The sequence below is a fragment of the Bison bison genome, unplaced genomic scaffold (genome assembly GCF_000754665.1).
Source record: "Bison bison bison isolate TAMUID 2011002044 unplaced genomic scaffold, Bison_UMD1.0 scf7180017864492, whole genome shotgun sequence".
NCBI lineage: Eukaryota > Metazoa > Chordata > Mammalia > Artiodactyla > Bovidae > Bison > Bison bison.
Window position 1 is genome coordinate 7,974,158 of NW_011495051.1, and position 18,723 is coordinate 7,992,880.

At 49.3% G+C, this 18,723-nt stretch overlaps 1 protein-coding gene across 3 annotated transcripts in view; it reads left to right on the forward strand.

The window, feature by feature from the left end:
- The window catches only part of KEAP1 (kelch-like ECH-associated protein 1), a 10,484-nt gene extending 2,295 nt beyond the window's left edge, over positions 1-8,189 (forward strand). Inside the window, exons 1-6 of one of the 3 annotated variants that reach the window (XM_010828362.1) lie at positions 1-11; positions 1,681-2,366; positions 4,476-5,161; positions 6,710-6,915; positions 7,147-7,323; positions 7,455-8,189. In XM_010828362.1, coding sequence (XP_010826664.1) covers positions 1,728-2,366; positions 4,476-5,161; positions 6,710-6,915; positions 7,147-7,323; positions 7,455-7,621 — 1,875 coding nt within the window. In that variant the 5' untranslated portion in view covers positions 1-11; positions 1,681-1,727 and the 3' untranslated portion in view covers positions 7,622-8,189. The remainder of the gene's footprint in view (positions 12-1,680; positions 2,367-4,475; positions 5,162-6,709; positions 6,916-7,146; positions 7,324-7,454) is intronic. The other 2 variants (XM_010828364.1, XM_010828363.1) reach the window with 2 other exon arrangements.
- Positions 8,190-18,723: the final 10,534 nt, after the last annotated feature.

The window sequence follows — 18,723 nt, forward strand, 5'->3', positions numbered from 1 at the left end:
GCCATGGCTGGGTGAGTGAAGTGGCCCGCGCCCGGGCTGAGGGCACCGAGGGTCTAGAGTGCTCTGCGACCATGTCCGGGGGCCGGAGCACTGGGCGATGCGGGGCCCGGTCGCCTCGGGGTTTCCCGCGGCTCTGCGGAGGGCCAGGAGGGCGCGGCTCGAGTCCGGACCTTTTGTTGGACGGCGCGACCGGCGGGTGATTCCTGGAGCGAGAGGCCCAGGAAGCGTCGCTCGGACGGAAGCCCGGGGATCCCGGGGCGTTTGTGGCGGGGGGGGACCTTGGTCTGCGCCCCGGGGCTTACGATGGAAAGGCCGCGGCGGGGTCACTTCCTCCCTTCTCTAGGCCTTGGCTGCGCCGGCGGGACATGCGCAGTGCCCCCCGCCCCCCCTCCACTTACCGCTTCTTGGCGGGGGGGTGGGGGAGAAGTGTCCGGTGCCCAGGGGGCACCGTTGACCGTTTGGCTAAAGACCAAGAGGCAGGCCCGGGCCTCGGCTGGGGAGAGGCGGCCAAGCAGTGTCCAGGGCACGGTGGAAGAGGAGGGTGCTCTGGCAGGCACAGTGGAGTGGGCAGTCAGCCAGCCGCAGCTTACTGACCCCTGCATAGTGCCAGGCCCCAGGCGGACTGCAGGGGAGGCACAGGAGAGGGTGGGCAGGACCCTGACCTACACAGGGCTACCTGCCCTCTGAATCCTGGGGCTCAGGGCCAGAGAGACCCTTCATCCATCAGCAAGCAAGCAAAGGAGCTAATTTCCATTCCTGACAAGTGGTGTGATGGAAATAAAACAGAGAGGAGGTGACTCTGAGTGGAGCCCAGGGAACAATAAGAAGAACCTCTTGTAGATCCCCTGCCTTCTCTTTGCTTGACTTTTTCAAACCCAGCTCACGCCCTGACCCTCCAGACTCCACAGGGTTCACAGACACCCTCCCTTCACTAGTCTTTCCCTCTCATCACACTCTTCCCTGATTCTCCAGGTCAGCTCTCATTCTGCCTCTGAGTCTTTGCAATCACTGTTCCCTCTGCCTGGAAAGCTAACAACCACCCACCCACCACCCTACCTGCCCCCTTCATAAGTTCATCCTTCTAGTCCCAGCTCCAAGACAGGCCTGGACTACCTGATTTTAAATAAACACCTGCACGGCACACTGTCACAATGCTGTTGTCATTTTCTTCATGACCCCAAATCTTGCTTATTTCACTTATAGTCCTTTTTTCCCCGGTGTTGGCTCCAGGGGGGCTCATTGCATGTCTGTCTGGCTCCTTGCTGTGTCTCTGGTGCCTAGAACAGTGCCTGGACATGCCCGAGAAATGTTGATGGGGTGAATGAAGGAATGAGTTGGACATGCTGTGAGAAGGGGTGGGCCCCGGAGAGCTGGAACAGAATGGGCAAAGGGAACAGGTGGACGGGAGCTGACTATGAAGGGCTTTGCAGGCCATTGAAGAGTTTGGTTTTATTCTTCATGCCACAGAGAATGATGGGATTCTGAGCAGGGGAGGGGCACCATGTGACCTACCATTTAAGGTGGGCCCTTGGACTGGTGGGGCCATGGGTCAGTTAGGGAGCGCAAATGAACACTGCTTTCCCCGGGCTTGGAAGGAAAACTGGTCTCGGAGTCACTTTATCTTAGAAAAGAAGGCCTAGCCCCCAGCCCCGTGCCCAGCCCTGTGCTCTCCCCCTCCAGGCCCCTGAGTACCAGTGGTGGTGTTATCCCTTGTCACCTGGAACCCCATGCAGCCGGAACCCAGGCCTAGCGGGGCCGGGGCCCATACCCAATTCCTGCCCCTGAGATCACAGCGCCCTGAGGGGGCAGGGGACACGGCGATGTACGCCTCCACCGAGTGCAAGGCCGAGGTGACGCCCTCCCAGCATGGCAACCGCACCTTCAGCTACACCCTGGAGGACCACACGAAGCAGGCCTTTGGCATCATGAACGAACTGCGGCTCAGCCAGCAGCTATGCGACGTGACGCTGCAGGTCAAGTACCAGGACGCACCTGCCGCCCAGTTCATGGCCCACAAGGTGGTGCTGGCGTCGTCCAGCCCCGTCTTCAAGGCCATGTTCACCAACGGTCTGCGGGAGCAGGGCATGGAGGTGGTGTCCATTGAGGGCATCCACCCAAAGGTCATGGAGCGGCTCATTGAGTTTGCCTACACCGCGTCCATTTCCATGGGGGAGAAGTGTGTGCTCCATGTCATGAACGGTGCTGTCATGTACCAGATCGACAGCGTGGTCCGCGCCTGCAGCGACTTCCTGGTGCAGCAGCTGGATCCCAGCAACGCCATCGGCATCGCCAACTTTGCCGAGCAGATTGGCTGTACGGAGCTGCACCAGCGTGCCCGGGAATACATCTACATGCACTTTGGGGAGGTGAGTGAGGGGTGGGGACGTGGCACCAGGGCTTCAGAGCAGCCTTGGGAGGACCGGGAAACAGACAGGTGGGTCATCACCGTCTCCCCTTGAGAGGTGAAGGGTCAAGGCAAGGAGATGAAGAAAAATAGGGTTGAGCTCCCAGTCTACATATCTGTGACAAATCTGGGAAACAGCTGAAGAAACTGAGACCTTCATGGGTCTTTGGGCTCCCTTGGGTCAAAGGTGGGGACAGAGGGCAGTGACTATGACAGCAGTTCCACCATAGGCTGCCCTGAGCAGGGCCTGACATTCCAGGCAGTCAGTAAATATTTATTGAACACCCGTGACATGCTGTCAACTGCCAGTGTTTTCTTTAGTCCACAGAGTATTGTGCTCACACTAATCTTTGTTTCATTTTCATTTTTAAGTGGAGGAAGTTGTGAGTAGAGAAAATGAGTGCTTGTTGAATACTTGGTGTGGGCCAGCCTCTGTTCTAAGTGATTTCCAGCCTTTAAATCTCTGAGTCTTCCCAGCTATCCTAGGAGGTATGCTTTGGAATGCCTTCCTGGAATTTTTTTTTGCCACACCACATAGCTTGCAGGATCTTAGTTCCCCGACCAGGGATTGAACCCTGGCCCTGGCAGTGAAAGCGCTGAGTCCCAACCACTGGACCACCAAGGAACTCCCCCTTCCTGGAAATTTTTAAAATCATCCTCCTGTGGCTGGGGCTAGCTAGGTGGACACTAGTCTTGGTCTCCATGCCTCTCATTCTCTACCATCTTGGGGGTTGACCAAATGCCCCAAGAAGCTCTGACGTTAGTCTTAGAACTTACGGCTTCCAGGATGGTGGCCCAAGAGCAGGGTTGTCCCACTGACCTGCACAACACTGGTGTCAGGGGGTTGCCTTGGCTTGGAGTAACAGGAAGCTTGGATCCCCCTGATGTGGGGTGACTGAAATTATTTATATAGACCAGTGCCGGACAAGAAATATTTACCTTAGCAATAACCCTGCTATGAATTAGCAACTAATATAATCCCCCCCTTTTTGGAGAAGGCAATGGCACCCCACTCCAGTATTCTTGCCTGGAAAATCCCATGGACGGAGGAGCCTGGTAGGCTGCAGTCCATGGGGTCGCTGGAAGTCGGACACGACTGAGCGACTTCACTTTCACTTTTCACTTTCATGCATTGGAGAAGGAAATGGCAACCCACTCCAGTGCTCTTGCCTGGAGAATCCCAGGGACGGGGGAGCCTGGTGGGCTGCCGTCTATGGGGTCACACAGAGTCAGACACGACTGAAGTGACTTAGCATAGCATAGCATAATCCCCCTTTTATAGAGGAAGAAAACCAAGGCACGGAGTGTGTTAGGTTTTTGCCCAAGGTGGTACAATTAGAAGGTAGTGGGCCAACACTGCAACTCAGGCTGCTTTCTTCAAGCCTGAATTTTTTTTTCCTTCTAACATATTCTGTTGCTATTTGCTTTGAAGTCAGTCTGCTCTTGAAAAAAAAATTTCATTAAAAAAAGAAAAGGGTAACATTCTTACACTTAAGATACAAAATGATACAAAATCTAAGAGGTGACATTTCTTTTTCCCATTTATGTACTTACCTGCTATATGCCTGGCATGTAGTGTTAACTCATTGAATTCTCACACACTTTACTACTATTCAAGTGCCTGTTTCTTTTCTTCCTTAAATTTTTATTTCTTTATGGCTGTGCTGGGGCTTCGTTGCTGTTCCCAGGCTTTCCTTAGTTGCAGTGAGCAGGGCCTCTCCTCTGACTGTGCTGTGCAGGCTCCTCAGTGCAGTGGCTTCTCTTGTTGTGGAGCACTGGCTCTAGAGCAAGAGCTCAAGATTATGGCACATGGGCTTAGTTGCCCCAAGGCATGTGGTATCTTCCCAGTCTAGGGATCAAACCTGTGTCCCCTGCATTGGCAGGTAGATTCTTAATCACTGGACCACCAGGAAAGTCCCTCGAATGCCTATTTCACACCTGAGGAAGCTGAGATTAGCAGAGGCAGATTGAGTGTCTTGTCCAAGGTCCTAGCAGGGGCTTGGCGAGGGGCTGGGAGGTGGGAGTGGAGACAGACCTGTAAGTCAGCCCATGACACTGTCGCCCTCTGCAGGTGGCCAAGCAAGAGGAGTTCTTCAACCTGTCCCACTGCCAGCTGGCGACCCTCATCAGCCGGGATGACCTGAATGTGCGTTGCGAGTCCGAGGTCTTCCACGCCTGCATCAACTGGGTCAAGTATGACTGCGAGCAGCGGCGCTTCTACGTGCAGGCGCTGCTGCGGGCTGTGCGCTGCCACTCGCTCACGCCCCACTTCCTGCAGATGCAGCTGCAAAAGTGTGAGATCCTGCAGTCGGACTCCCGCTGCAAGGACTACCTGGTGAAGATCTTCCAGGAGCTCACCCTGCACAAGCCCACGCAGGTGATGCCCTGCCGGGCGCCCAAGGTGGGCCGCCTTATCTACACGGCCGGTGGCTACTTCCGCCAGTCGCTCAGCTACCTGGAGGCTTACAACCCCAGCGATGGCACCTGGCTCCGGCTGGCGGACCTGCAGGTGCCCCGGAGCGGCCTGGCAGGCTGTGTGGTGGGTGGGCTGCTGTACGCTGTGGGCGGCCGCAACAACTCGCCTGATGGTAACACCGACTCCAGCGCCCTGGACTGCTACAACCCCATGACCAACCAGTGGTCGCCCTGCGCCTCCATGAGCGTACCCCGCAACCGAATTGGGGTGGGCGTCATCGACGGGCATATCTATGCTGTTGGCGGCTCCCATGGCTGTATCCACCACAACAGTGTGGAGAGGTGAGTGGTGCAGGAGGCGTGGGATCTGGGGCTTCTGCTGCTAACACGTCCCTCACCATTGGGATCTGAGGGTTCCTCCTGTCTTTCTTTTAAGATATTTGTTTATTTATTTTTGTCTGTGCTGGGTCTTCGTTGCTGCAGGCAGGCTTTCTCCAGTTGCTGCGAGCCAGGGCTACTTTTCGTTGTGGTGCACAGGCTTCTTATTGCAGTGCCTTCTCTCGTGGAGCACAAGCTCTAAGCCCACCAGCTTCGGTAGTTGCAGCACGCGGGCTCAGCAGTTGTGGCACAGGCTTAGTTGCTCCACGGCACATGAATCTTCCTGATTGAAGACACAGGGCTCGAACCCATGTCCCCTGCCTTGGTAGGTGGATTCTTATCCACTGCACCTCCAGGGACGTCTTCCCTCAATTGTTGAGTGCTTTTCTCTGTGCCTTGCCTTCAGGGAGTGGAAGCCTCAAGGTGAAGCTAAACTCCTGGGGGATGTATGGTCATGACCCTGGATGATGTGTCTTGGCCTGGGAACTGTTTACAGGGCCATCACATACCCATACAACGACTATTAGCAGATTTGGAAAAAGTTCCATCAGTTTGAAACTGTTGGAATGTTAATATGCTAATTTATCTGCCATCTATCCACAAATGGTTGTAAGAAACACACAAATGAGGTCTGTTAACGTGGAAGGTGCCCCCTTAGACGTGGTGCCCTGTGCAGTACACAGTCTGTGTACAGTACAGCTGTGCATGGTGACCCTGTGTTTGCGTGCGTGCTCACTCAGTATGTCTGACTCTGTGACCCCATGGACTATATAGCCCACCAGGCTCCTCTGTCCATGGGATTTCCTGGGCAAGAATACTGGAGTGGGTTGCCATTTCCTCCTCCAGGGAATCTTCCTGGGCAAGAATACTGGAGTGGGTTGCCATTTCCTCCTCCAGAGGATCTTCCTGAGCCAGGAACTGAACTGGTGTCTCCTATGTCTCCTGCATTCACACAACACTTAGCTTAGGCAGTGGTCCGATGGAGCCATTTGAGTCCAGCAGAGGTGCAGGCGACCTTGAGCAGATGGGGACCATGACCCTCAGTTTCCTTGTCTAGAAAACGGACCTACTGATAACTTGCATTGTAGGGAATCCTTGTGAGAATTGAAGAGTTCAAGTAAGGGGCTTCCCAGGTGTTGCAGTGGTAAAAAATCCACCTGCCAATGCAGGAGACATGGGTTCTATCCCTAGTCTAGGAAGATCCCACATACCTCAGAGCAACTATAAGCCAGTGCGTCATAACTATTCAGCCAGTGCTGTAGGAGCCCTGGAGCAGAAACTACTGAAGCCCACCTGCTCTAGAGCCCATGCTCCACAACTAGAGAAGCCACTGCAGTGAGAAGCTGCGCACCGCAACTAGAGAAAAGCCTGTGCAGCCAGGAATGCCCAGCATAGCCAAATAAAATTATTTTTTTAATTAAAAAGAAAAAAAAAACACAGTGGAATATCAGTGGGGGTCAGTGTCTCAGGCCGGCTGGGGCTGCTGTTGTCATTGCTACTCTGTTGTGGCAGGTATGAGCCGGAGGGGGACGAGTGGCACTTGGTGGCCCCGATGCTGACACGAAGGATCGGGGTGGGAGTGGCTGTCCTCAACCGTCTGCTCTACGCGGTCGGGGGCTTCGACGGGACAAACCGCCTCAACTCAGCCGAGTGTTACTACCCAGAGAGAAACGAGTGGCGGATGATCACACCCATGAACACCATCCGAAGCGGAGCAGGTGGGAGGGGGCTGCGGGGAGGGGAGCAAGGAGGAGCACCCTCCCCACCCTGGGAGTGATGCTTATAGAGCTCATGCTCCTTGCTCTTGGCTTTGTCTCTACAGGGCCCCTCAGGAGAGGGGAGGAAGGAAGACGGTGACGGGAGAGGGGAGGGTGTCCCCCCAAGAAGGTGATGGCTGGGTCCCCCAAGGCCAGGCCCTGGAGTCACCCTCTCTGTGTCGTCCGGTTTAGGAGTCTGCGTCCTGCACAGCTGTATCTATGCCGCGGGGGGCTACGATGGTCAGGACCAGCTCAACAGCGTAGAGCGCTACGACGTGGAGACAGAAACGTGGACGTTCGTAGCCCCCATGAAGCATCGGCGAAGCGCCCTGGGAATTACCGTTCACCAGGGAAGGATCTACGTTCTTGGTGAGGCCTGGGCGGAGAAGCCCACCTAGCCCCTTTCAGTAGGAGGGTTTCACATGCTTCCTTCCTTCCTACCCCCCCAACCCCCACCCCCTTGGAGTAGTGACCGACCATCCCTCCTGCCCTCCCTGCAGGGGGCTACGACGGTCACACATTCTTGGACAGCGTGGAGTGTTATGACCCAGACACGGACACCTGGAGCGAGGTGACCCGAATGACCTCTGGCCGGAGTGGGGTGGGCGTGGCTGTCACCATGGAACCCTGCCGGAAGCAGATTGACCAGCAGAACTGTACCTGTTGAGCCGCTTCTGTTTCCTGAGCGGGGGGGGGGAAAAAAAAAAAAAAAAAAAAAACAGGGACAAAAGAAGAGGCTCCACAGCGCAATTCGTGGCCTCCAGAATGGGAGGCTGGGACACCACGGTGTTCCAATCACGACGTGAAAGAAAAGAAGGCTAGAGTGGGAACTCGTGAGCCTGCCAGAGCAGTCCCAGGAATGTCCAACGAGAGCCTGCCCAGGAGGTGGGCACGGGAAGGATGGGCTCCCCAGAGAGAGGCCCCCCACACCCGCTACCCCAAGACTAGGCCTGGCTCCCCCACAGGCAGCCGCCACCTCCCTGTGGGATGAAAGCAGGTGCCGGGGACAGGCTGGTTTTCATCCCCTGCGTCTTTGTGCTTATTTCCTAAAGGCCTGGGAAGAAGCCCACTGAGGCCTTGGGGGAGGAGGCCCCTCCAGAGGTGTGGACCCCAGGAATGGGCCTGTACATAGAAACCACTGGATTTTGCTGCCCGGACAGTCATTTTGTTGATAAATAGCCCTGTAACTTTCAGATGAAAATAAAGAACAAACTAACTAGCGTCTTCCAACTGGGCTCTCAGCCAGAGATCTCAAACCTGTGGGGACAGAATGGACGCTTCTCCTGACATGCACTCAAGTCTTTTGATTTAAGGCTTGGGTTTGAAACCAGTTTGTTATCTCGGCCCCGCTGAATTTTGATATGTAGGGCATCTTTCTCCCCATGAGCAAGCCACACAGGGCTCAGCTTTGTCTATCACTTTCAACTGCTTTGGAGATAATGACCCAACTCCTTGACACCTCTCCTAGGGCTCCCCGAGATTAATTGCACACAGGCGCAGTTTATATTTTCACAGTATATATTATATTATTATATTTTCACAGTTTATATTAAGGCAGAAGATCCCCAATATAGGCTTCTCTGGTAAAGGCTCTGTGGTAAAGAAGCTGCCTGCCATGCAGGAGACTTGGGTTCTATCCCTGGGTCGGGAGGATCCCCTGGAGAAGGAAATGGCAACCCACTGCAGTATTCTTGCCTGGAAAATTCCATGGACAGAGAAGCCTGGCAGGCTACAGTCCGTGGAGTCGCAATTGAGTGTCCAAACAATAACAATAACTATCCCCAACATGCCTTCCAATTCAGTGAAAGTCCATCAGGTCATATTTATGCACTTCAGTAACACCGACCGAGGCTTTTGTTTTATTTAGGTGCCTGGGTATTCAAAAGACAAAGGGGTTCTTAGGAGTTTTCTTAGGCAAAGGGCTCAATAGCTTGGCTCCTTCTGAACAGCCTGTGTGACGGGATTATGTGGCCTGGATCTTTTCTTCTGCCTGTCAACTCTATTCGTGCTGGGGGAGTGGAGAAAAGAATGGTCTCAACTGTTGGGGATTTCACAGATTCTTCCAAACAGCTTAGCGAGGGAACATTTGATTCTTTCCCTGCCAGCAAAAACATCCTACCTCCCACCTCTGTGGCTTTACTCAGGCCACCCAAAGGCGGTCTTAGTTGCTGTCTCTGGTTGCCCACTTCTCTGGTCCTTGTCCTAAGATTTTTATGGAACAAGAAAATAAATCTGGGAATTCCCTGGCAGTCCAGTGGTTAAGGACTCAGGGCTTTCACTGCTGGGGCCCAGCCTCCATCCCAGGTCCAGGAACTAAGAGTCTGCAAGCCATGTGGTGAGGCCAAAAAAAAAATGTTGGTTGCATTGAGTGGATGGGGAAAACTAGAAATTGGAAACATATCTAGATAGTCTTGGCATTTGCAATGTATTTCTACACGTTATTTGATCCTCAATGGTGCTATGAGCTAAGAAGGGCAAGCCTGAGTTGTTTTTTGAAAACCTTTATGCATTTCGCCATGTCGGATCTTGGTTGTGGAAAATCTTTGATCTTTGTTGAGGCATGTGGGATGTTTTAGTTGTGCATGTGAACTCTTAATTGTGGCATGTGGGATTTAGATCCCTGACCAGGGATCCAACCTGGGGTCCCCCGCATTAGGAGCATGGAGTCTCAGACACTGGACCACCAGGGAAGTCCCCGAACTCTACAGATGAGAAGAAGAGGTTCAGAGAAGTGACCTGCCCAAGTGGTGGGGTGCAGACTTGACCTGTGTGGTACCCCAAAGCAGTCCCTCTCAGCCACAACTTGCTCCACCTGTGTTTGTCCAAGGGGATGTTACAGAAGTCCCATGGCAGCCCTTCCCTGGAGGTCCAGTGGTTAAGACTCACTCTGCACTTCCACTGCAGGGGACACAGGTTCAAGGTTCAATCTCTAGTCGGGGAACTAATATCCCACATGCTATGCAACTCGGCCAAAATAAGTAAGCAAATAATCGCACACGTGTGCTTAGTCATGGCTGGCTCTGCGACCTTATGGTGGCATATGTAGCCCACCAGGCTCTCTTGTCCATGGGATTTTGCAGACAAGAATACTAGAGTGGGTTGCCATTTTCTTCTCCAGGGTATCTTCCTGACCCAGGGATTGAACCCATGTCTTCTGTGTCTCCTGTATTGCAGGCAGATTCTTTACCACTTGAGCCATCAGGGAAGCCCAAGTAAATAAATAAGTAGATATGTAAGTAGGTCCTGTGGGATCAGTGTGCATAGCCAGAAACAACAATCTAATCTAGAATAGGGATTTACATGTAATGTGGTTGCCAGAAGCCCCACAACCTACCCCAGAGTGCTGTTTCCTTTCAAAGGCATTAGAGCTGTAGTCTTGATGTCAAGTCAACCTGATTCAGTAAGGCAGTTTGGGTGCAGTTTAGAAGTCAGGTAAACAGTTTCCTATCTGAAAAAAAACAGTACCTGGACGCCTACTTGGCACTAGACCCTATGTGAGCTGCTACACCAACAAAGGTGAGTATTTTTTAAAAATATAATTGGAGAATAATTGCTTTACACTATTGTGTTGGCATCTGCCACACAACAACATGAATCAGGCAGCCATAAGTACACAAGTCCCCTCCTTGAACCTCTCCCCCACCCCACTTTAGGTTGTCACAGAGTACCGCTTTGAGCTCCCTGAATTATACAGCAACTTTTCCCATTAGCTTTACCTGTTTTATATATGGTAGTGTGTATGTTTTAATGCTATTCTCTCAATTCATCCCACCCTCTCCTTCCCCTTGCTGGCCAAAGTCTCTTCTCTACGTCTGCATCTCTATTCCTGCTCTGCAAATGGTTTCATCAGTACCATTTTTCTAGATGCCATATATATGTGTTAATATATGACGGTTGTTTTTCTGACGTAGCTTCACTTTGTATAACGTGCTTTAGGTTCATCCACCTCACTAGAACTGACTCAAATGTGTTCCTTTTCATGGCTGAGTAATATTCTATTGTGTATGTGTACCAAACTTTTTTATCCATTGATCTGTTGATGAACACGTAGATTGCTTCCATGTCCTGGCTACTGTAAACAGTGCTGCAGTGAACACTGGGACACGTGTCTTTTTCACTTACGGTTTTCTCAAGGTATATGCCCAGCAGTGAGATTGTTGGGTCATACGGTGGTTTTATTCCTAGTTTTTAAAGGAATCTCCACACTGTTCTCCATAGTGGCTCTATCAATTTACATTCCCACCAACAGTGCAAGAGGGTTCCCTTTTCTCCACGCTCTCTCCAGCATTCATTATTTGTAGGTTTTTTGGTGATGGCCATTCTGATCAGTGTGAGGTGATACTTCTGAAGGTGAGTATTTATGTTCACTTTCTATCTCTGCAAAAAACAACTTGATTTTATGCCTTACTCTGCCAGGCATTGGTACTGACAGTGAACAAGCCCCAAAAGACCCCTGCCCTCATGGAAATTACAGCCTAGTGGGCGAGTAGGGTGACCAACATATCCTAGTTTGCCTGGGACTTTTCCAGTTTGAATGCTGAAAGGCTGGCATCCTGGGAACCATTTAGTCCCAGTAAACCAGGTTCATTGGTTACTCTCCAGGTAAACCAGATGCTGAAGCAATATTAACAACTGTGTTGAGTGACAGAATGATTAAATTTGCACTTGATAGCTCTGGAAGCTAAGTTGGAAATGGCCGGGGATAGAGGTACACTGGGAAAGGTTAAACAGCTGGCACAGTAGCCAGGTGACAGGCTGGTGTTGTGGATCAGGCAGGTGGCTACGGGACTAGAGTAGAGTCTACAGGTGAATAGACTGCTTAGATAGGATGGCTGAATAATCAGGGATGCTCCTGGGTGGTTTTGAAGCTTAAGAAGCCAAGTGGAGGGGTTCTTGGAGGAATCTGCTGTTACAGAAGGAAGTGACGATGGTTCGGAGTGTGTTAGGTTTGTGGCTTCAAGATACGATTATTTTTGGAAAGTACTCAATCAGATTTTTCAAACCCTCAATCTTTGATGCTTCCAACAAATAGCTCTTGAATGGCTGCTCTGTGCTCGACATGAAGTATTCAGACACAATGAGGAGCAAGCATGACACGGGCCCGTTTTCATAGAGCTAATAAAATAATCCAACTTCCCTGGTGGCTCAGCAGTAAAGAATCCTCCTGCCATGCAGGAGACTCGGGTTTCATCTCTGGGTCAGGAAGATCCCCTGGAGAAGCAAATGCAACCCACTCCAGTATTCTTGCTTGGGAAATCCATGGACAGAGAAACTTGGCAGGCTATAGTCCATGGGGTCGCAAAGAGTCGGACGAGACTTAGTTACTAAACAACAATAAAATAATCACATTGAGTATATGTAATTAATTTCTTAGGTAAGCTTTCTGAAGGACTGGAGCTCAACCTAGGTCAGATGCCTTGAGAAAGCATTCTTGAAGTGGTTTTTTCACAGAACTTCAGAGTGTAAATTAGGTGAGGGAAAAGAAGGGTAAGATTCTGGACAGAGGAACCATCTGTCCTGTGGCACTGAAAAGCAAGTCTAGGTGAAGCTCAGAGAGGGAGGAGGAACATGGTGTCAGAAGAGGCTTAACAGAGGCGAGGGAGGCAGACCGTGCAAGCCCAGTGCGCCACATAATTTTCATTTATTAAATACCTAAATACTGCCTTTTAAAAAAAGTTAAAACATTACAGGGCTTCCCTGGTGACTCATTGGTTAAGAATCCACCTGTCAATGCAGGAGACAAGGGTTCGATCCTTGATCCGGGAAAATCCTGCATGCCACGGAGCAACTAAGCCGGTGCGCCGCAACTATTGAGCCCGTGCTCCAGAGCCCAGGGACCACAACTGCTGAGCCCAGGTGCCCCCACTACCGAAGCTGTGTGCCCTAGAGCTGGTGCTCTGCAACAACAGAAGCCACTGCAGTGAGAAGCCTGAGCACCGCAACTACAGAAAAGCCCGCATGGCCACGAAGACCCAGCACAGCCCCAAATAAATACTTTTTTAAAAAGGTAAAACATTACAAGTAAAGCTGAAGTCTTACTCCCTCTCCATCCCAGCCCCTCTAAATCTTTAAAAAAAAATTAACAATCTTCAGCATTGTATGTTTTATGTAGTTCCTTACAAAAATGGCATAATGTTGCCTGTATTACTCTGCAATACAGAGTATTGCTTTTCCTCTCTCAGTAAGCTCTGTCTGTGGTGTCACGTTCCTTTTACCAGCTACCGGATGTTCTGTTTTATCTTTCACTATTGACAGATGTTTAGGTTGTTTCTAGTTTCTCAGAATTACAGATAAGGCAGCAACACCCTCTCTTAATCATGACTCCTTTCTCCAGATGGGTGCTAGGGGGTGGAACTTACTAGGTCATGGAGTAAGCACAGTTTTCCTAGATGCTGGCAGATGACCCTCCAAAGTCCTTTTTATTCCTGATATTTCTGCAAGTTCTTTTTTAAACTTAAGTTTTACATATTTTTTTAAAATTGAGATATATTTGATTTATAACATCATGTTAATTTCAGAGTGCAGCACAGTGATTCGTAGAAGCTCTTTGTAAATCTACACACACAGAGGGTTTCCTGGCGGTCCAGTGGTTAAGAATCTGCTTTGCAATGCAGGTGACACCAGTTGGATCCCTGATCTGGGAAGATCCCACATGCCATGGAGCAGCTAAGCCGGTGCGCCACAGTTGTTGAGCCTGTGCTCTAAAGCCTGGGAGCCACAACTACCGAGCGCATGTGCCACAACTACCGAAGCCTGTACACCCTAGAGCCTGTGCTCTGCAACAAGAGAAGCCGCTGCAACGAGAAGCCCACACAGTGAAACTAGAGTAGCCCCTGCTCGCTGCAACTAGAGAAAGGCCACCCACAGCAGAAAAAAACTAACAGAGCCAAAAATAAAAATTAATTTTAAAAAATCTACACACAATCGAATGTATCACTCTTTTTCTTGATGCTGCTTCTTTTTGTGGCATAAAAGTGTTCGTTTTTATCTTGACCTTTTGCAGCTTCCTACTCACTTGTTAATTTATTGTCTCCTGCCCATAAATTCATTGCTTCTGCCTAAGTTAACCAAAGTTAGTTTTCTGTTGGTCCTGTTAGAACCAAGAATCCTGACTAATAGAGATAAGAAGAAATTTTGAAAAATATATCTTAAAATATAAGCTTTGTTTATGCACTGCTTTTCTGTTTGTTTTTTAAAAAAACACATTAGTCTATTTGGGTCTTAGTGGCTGCACATGGGATCTTTAGTTGCAGGGCACGGACTCTCTAGTTGTGGCATGTGGGTTCTGGAGTGCTCGGGCTTCATAGCTGCAGCGATAAGGCTTGGTTGCTCACTGGTATGTGGGATCTTAGTTCCTGACCAGGGATTGAACCCTAACCGCCTGCATTACACAGGGGATTCTTAACCGCTGGACCACCGGGGAAATCCCAGTTAAGACTTTCTGTACACTGTTGGTGAGTAAGGGTAATAGTGTGCATTGTTGTCTTATTTCTGACTATAATGTTACTGTTTCTAATGTTCCACCATTCAATCTGATTTTCTGTAATCCATGCTTTAACTTTTGCCAGAAACTTTTAAAGTTCAGGAAACTCCCCCTTGCTTTGTGCGTGCTAAGTCACTTTGGTCATGTCTGACTCTTTTCGATCCTATGGATTGTAGCCCTCCAGGCTCTTCTGTCCATGGGATTCTCCAGGCAAGAATACTGGAGTGGGTTGCCATGCCCTCCTCCAGGGGATCATCCCGACCCAGGGATCGAACCTGCGTCTCCTATATCTCCTGCATTGGCAGGTGGGCTGTTTACCACTAGTGCCACCTGGGAGGCCCCCATATCTAGTTTTTTTTTTTAAAAATCATAAATAGGTGTTGGATTTTCTAGACATCTCTCAATCAGTAGTTGGATGCCAAGAAACTACATTTCTAACAAGTTCCTAGTTGATGCTGATGTGGCTTGTGCAGGAACTGTATTTGGAGACACTGGTATAGAACAAGAACAATGGGTTAAAGGCAAATTCTGAGAAACGACATTTAAGGAGTAGAGGGAAGTAAGAGAAGTCCTGATAGAAACTCAACAGCAGCATAAAATTATGAGAAAAATCAAGAGAAGTATGGTGTCACAGAAGCCAAGTGGTGAAAAATTTGAGCACAAAAGTTTAAAAGAATCACAGTATTGAATACAAATAGGCTTCCCTGGTAAAGAATCAGCCTGCAGTGTGGGAGACCTGGGTTAGATCCCTGGGTGGGGAAGATCCCCGGGGTGAGGACAGGGCAACCCACTGCAGTATTCTTGCCTGGAGAATCCCGGACAGAGGAACCTGGCGGGTTGTTACAGTACACAGGGTCACAAAGAGTCGAACACGACTGAGCGACTAAGCACAGCGCAGCACACTGCATACAAAGAGTTGGACTTCCTTTATGGTCCAGTGGTTAAGCATCCACCTGCCAATACAGGGGACACAGGTGGGTTCGATCTCTGGTCCGGGAAGATTCCACGTGCTTTGGAGCAACAAAGCCAGTGCATCACAACTACATCCCATGCCTAGAGTGTGTGCTTGGCAACGAGAGGTCACTGCAATGAGAGCCCTACGCAATGCAACTAGAGAATAGCCCCTGCTTGCCACAACTGGAGAAAGTCCACGCACAGCAATGAAGACCCAGTGCAGCCAAAAATAAATAAAATCTTAAAAAAAAATAATACAAAGAGGTTCAAATGCTCACTGGATTTGGCATTCGGACAGTAACTTTACTAAGAGCCTTTTTGGTAGAATTGTGAGGGTTAAGCAATACATTTTGTAAACATTTACTGAGTGCCACCTGAGAAATCCCATGGACAGAGGAGCCTGGTGGGCTATAGTCCAGGGGGTCACAAAAGAGTTGGACATGACTGAGGATGTACAGCAGAGAAAGAAAAATTAGAATAGCCACTGTTGCCAAGGAGACAACACTGAACCAGTGAAGGATGCTGAAAAAAGGAACATCTCTTTTGAGACATTTGGGTGAGAAGAGGCCAAAAAAAAAAGTATGCCTGAGTACACATGACCGCTAGAAAGGAATGAAGGTTTCAGGGAGGGCTTGGGGTTTTGTTTTAAGATTCAGAAAACAGAGTGTATTTATAACTGAGGGGAAGTCCCAGGACAGAAAGAGAAAATGATGATGGTGAAAGACAGAATGCACTCATAATGATGACAAGCAAGTAACTTCCCACTCTTAATTAACTGGGCAATGTCGAAAATACCATTCGGCTCCCTGAAGGCCACTATAGTGCTGGATGCTAAAGTATTTTGCTTTGTGCAGTACAATGTGCTTTCAATTCAAAGACTAATCTTCTCCTTTGGGAGTGTATTCTGGTGTTTGGGTTTTTGTTTTTTTTTTTTTTGGTTGTCGTTTTTTAATCAGGCAAAGGAGGGATTTATAATTTGCCACAAGGAAGAATATTAGGGATCCTGGTTTTAAAATATAAATGTTAGGGACTTGCCTAGTGGTCTAGTGATTAAGAATCTACCTGCCAATGTAGGGGGCATGGGTTCGATTCCTGGTCTGGGAACTAAGATCCCACATGCTGCAGAGCAACTAAACCCATGGGCCACAACTACTGAGCCTGCGTGCTGCAATTCCTGAAGCCTGTGAGCCCTAGAGTCTGTGCTCCCTAACAGGAGAAGCCACCGCAATGAGAAGCTCTTGCACCACAGCTAGAGCGTGGCTCCTGCTTGGTGCAACTAGAGAAAGCCCCCATGCAGCAACCAAGACCCAGCACATCCAAAAATAAAATAAAATAAAAATGTTAGTGGGAATATATAGTATTGCAGAAAATAGACTTTAAGAAAAAAGAAAAAAGAATACTGTAGAGAAAAGAGGCTAGATTTAAGACCCATAAATGTCACTTACTAGGTGCTAATCCTCTTTGGGCCTCGTCTTCCTCCTCTGTAAGATGGGAAATAGTAACAGAATTTAGTACCTGGAACAGTGAAAGTGTTAGTTGCTCAGTGGAGTCTGACTCTGTGTGACCCCAAGGACTGTAGGCTCCTCTGTCCATTGAATGCTCCAGGCAAGAATACTGGAGTGGGTTGCCATTTCTTCCTCCAGGGGGATCTTCTAGACCCAGGGATCGAACCTAGATCTCCTGCAGGCAGATTCTTTACCGACTGAACCACCAGGGAAGCACACAGTAAGAAAACAATAAATATCAGTTCAGTTCAGTTCAGTTGCTCAGTCAAGTCTGACTGTTTGTGACCCCGTGGACTGCAGCATGCCAGGCTTCCCTGTCCTTCACCAACTCCCAGGGCCAACTCAAACTCATGTTGATTGAGTCAGTGATGCCCTCCAACCATCTCATCCTCTGTCATCCCCTTCTCCTCCTGCCTTCAATCTTTCCCAGCATCAGGGTCTTTTCCAATGAGTCAGTTCTTGGCATCAGGTGGCCAAAGTACTGGAGTTTCAGTTTCAGCTTCAGCCTGAGTCCTTCCAATGAATCATTCAGGACTGGTTTCCTTTAGGATGGACTGGTTGGATCTCCTTGCAGTTCAAGGGACTCTCAAGAGTTTTCTCCAACACCACAGTTCAAAAGCATCAATTCTTCGGCACTCAGCTTTCTTTATAGTCCAACTCTCACATCCATACATGACTACTGGAAAAACCATAGCTTTAACTAGACGGACCTTTGTTGGCAAAGTAATGTCTCTGCTTTTTAATATGCTGTCTAGGTTGGTCATAGCTTTTCTTCCAAGGAGCAAGCATCTTTTAATTTCATAGGTGCAGTCACCACCTGCAGTGATTTGAAAGCCCAGAAAAATAAAGTCTGTCACTGTTTCCATTGTTTCCCCATCTATTTGCCATGAAGTGATGGGACCAGATGCCATGATCTTAGTTTTCTGAATGTTGAGTTTAAAGCCAGCTTTTTCACTCTCTTCTTTCACTTTCACCAAGAGGCTCTTTAGTTCTTCACTTTCTGCCATAAGGGTGGTGTCATCTGCATATCTGAGGTTATTGATATTTCTCCCGGCAATATATAACAATAAATAGAATTGTATTAAATAGGAACGAGGTGAGTACTAGACACCTGAAATGCTAACATTAACCTGAGTTATTGGAAAAGACCCTGACGCTGGGAAAGACTGAAAGCAAAAGAAGGGTATGACAGAGGCTGAGATGGCTGGATGGCATCACCGACTTGATGGATGTGAGTTTGAACAAGCTCTGGAAGTTGGTGATGGACAGGGAAGCCTGGTGTGCTGCAGTCCATGGGATCGCAAAGAGACACGACTAAGCAACTGAACTGAACTGAAAGTTAGATTGCAGAGGTGGGAGAAAGATTCAAGAGGGAAGGGACATATATTTACCTATGACTGATTCATGTTGATGTATGGCAGAAACCAACACAATGTCATTAAACAATTATTCTCCAATTTAAAACAAATACTTTTTTCAAAAGAATGATAATGATAACATGTAATGATCTCAGTGCACTATACCTGCATTACTTAAAAGTCCTCACTGGCTCTCATAACCTGTGAAAAATCAGTGCTTCCACCAACCTACCCATCTTATTTTGGTTTTGTAGCTCCCCAAGACCCTCAGCTCAGTCGGTAGAGTTTGCCTGCAATGCAGGAAGCCAGGGTTCGATCCCTGGGTTGGGAAGATCCCCTGGAGAAGAAAATGGCAACCCACTCCAGTATTCTTGCCTGGAGAATCCCATGGACAGAGGAGTCAGGCGGGCCACAGTCCACGGGGTCACAAGAGTTGGATATGATTTAGCAACTAAACCACCACCACCAC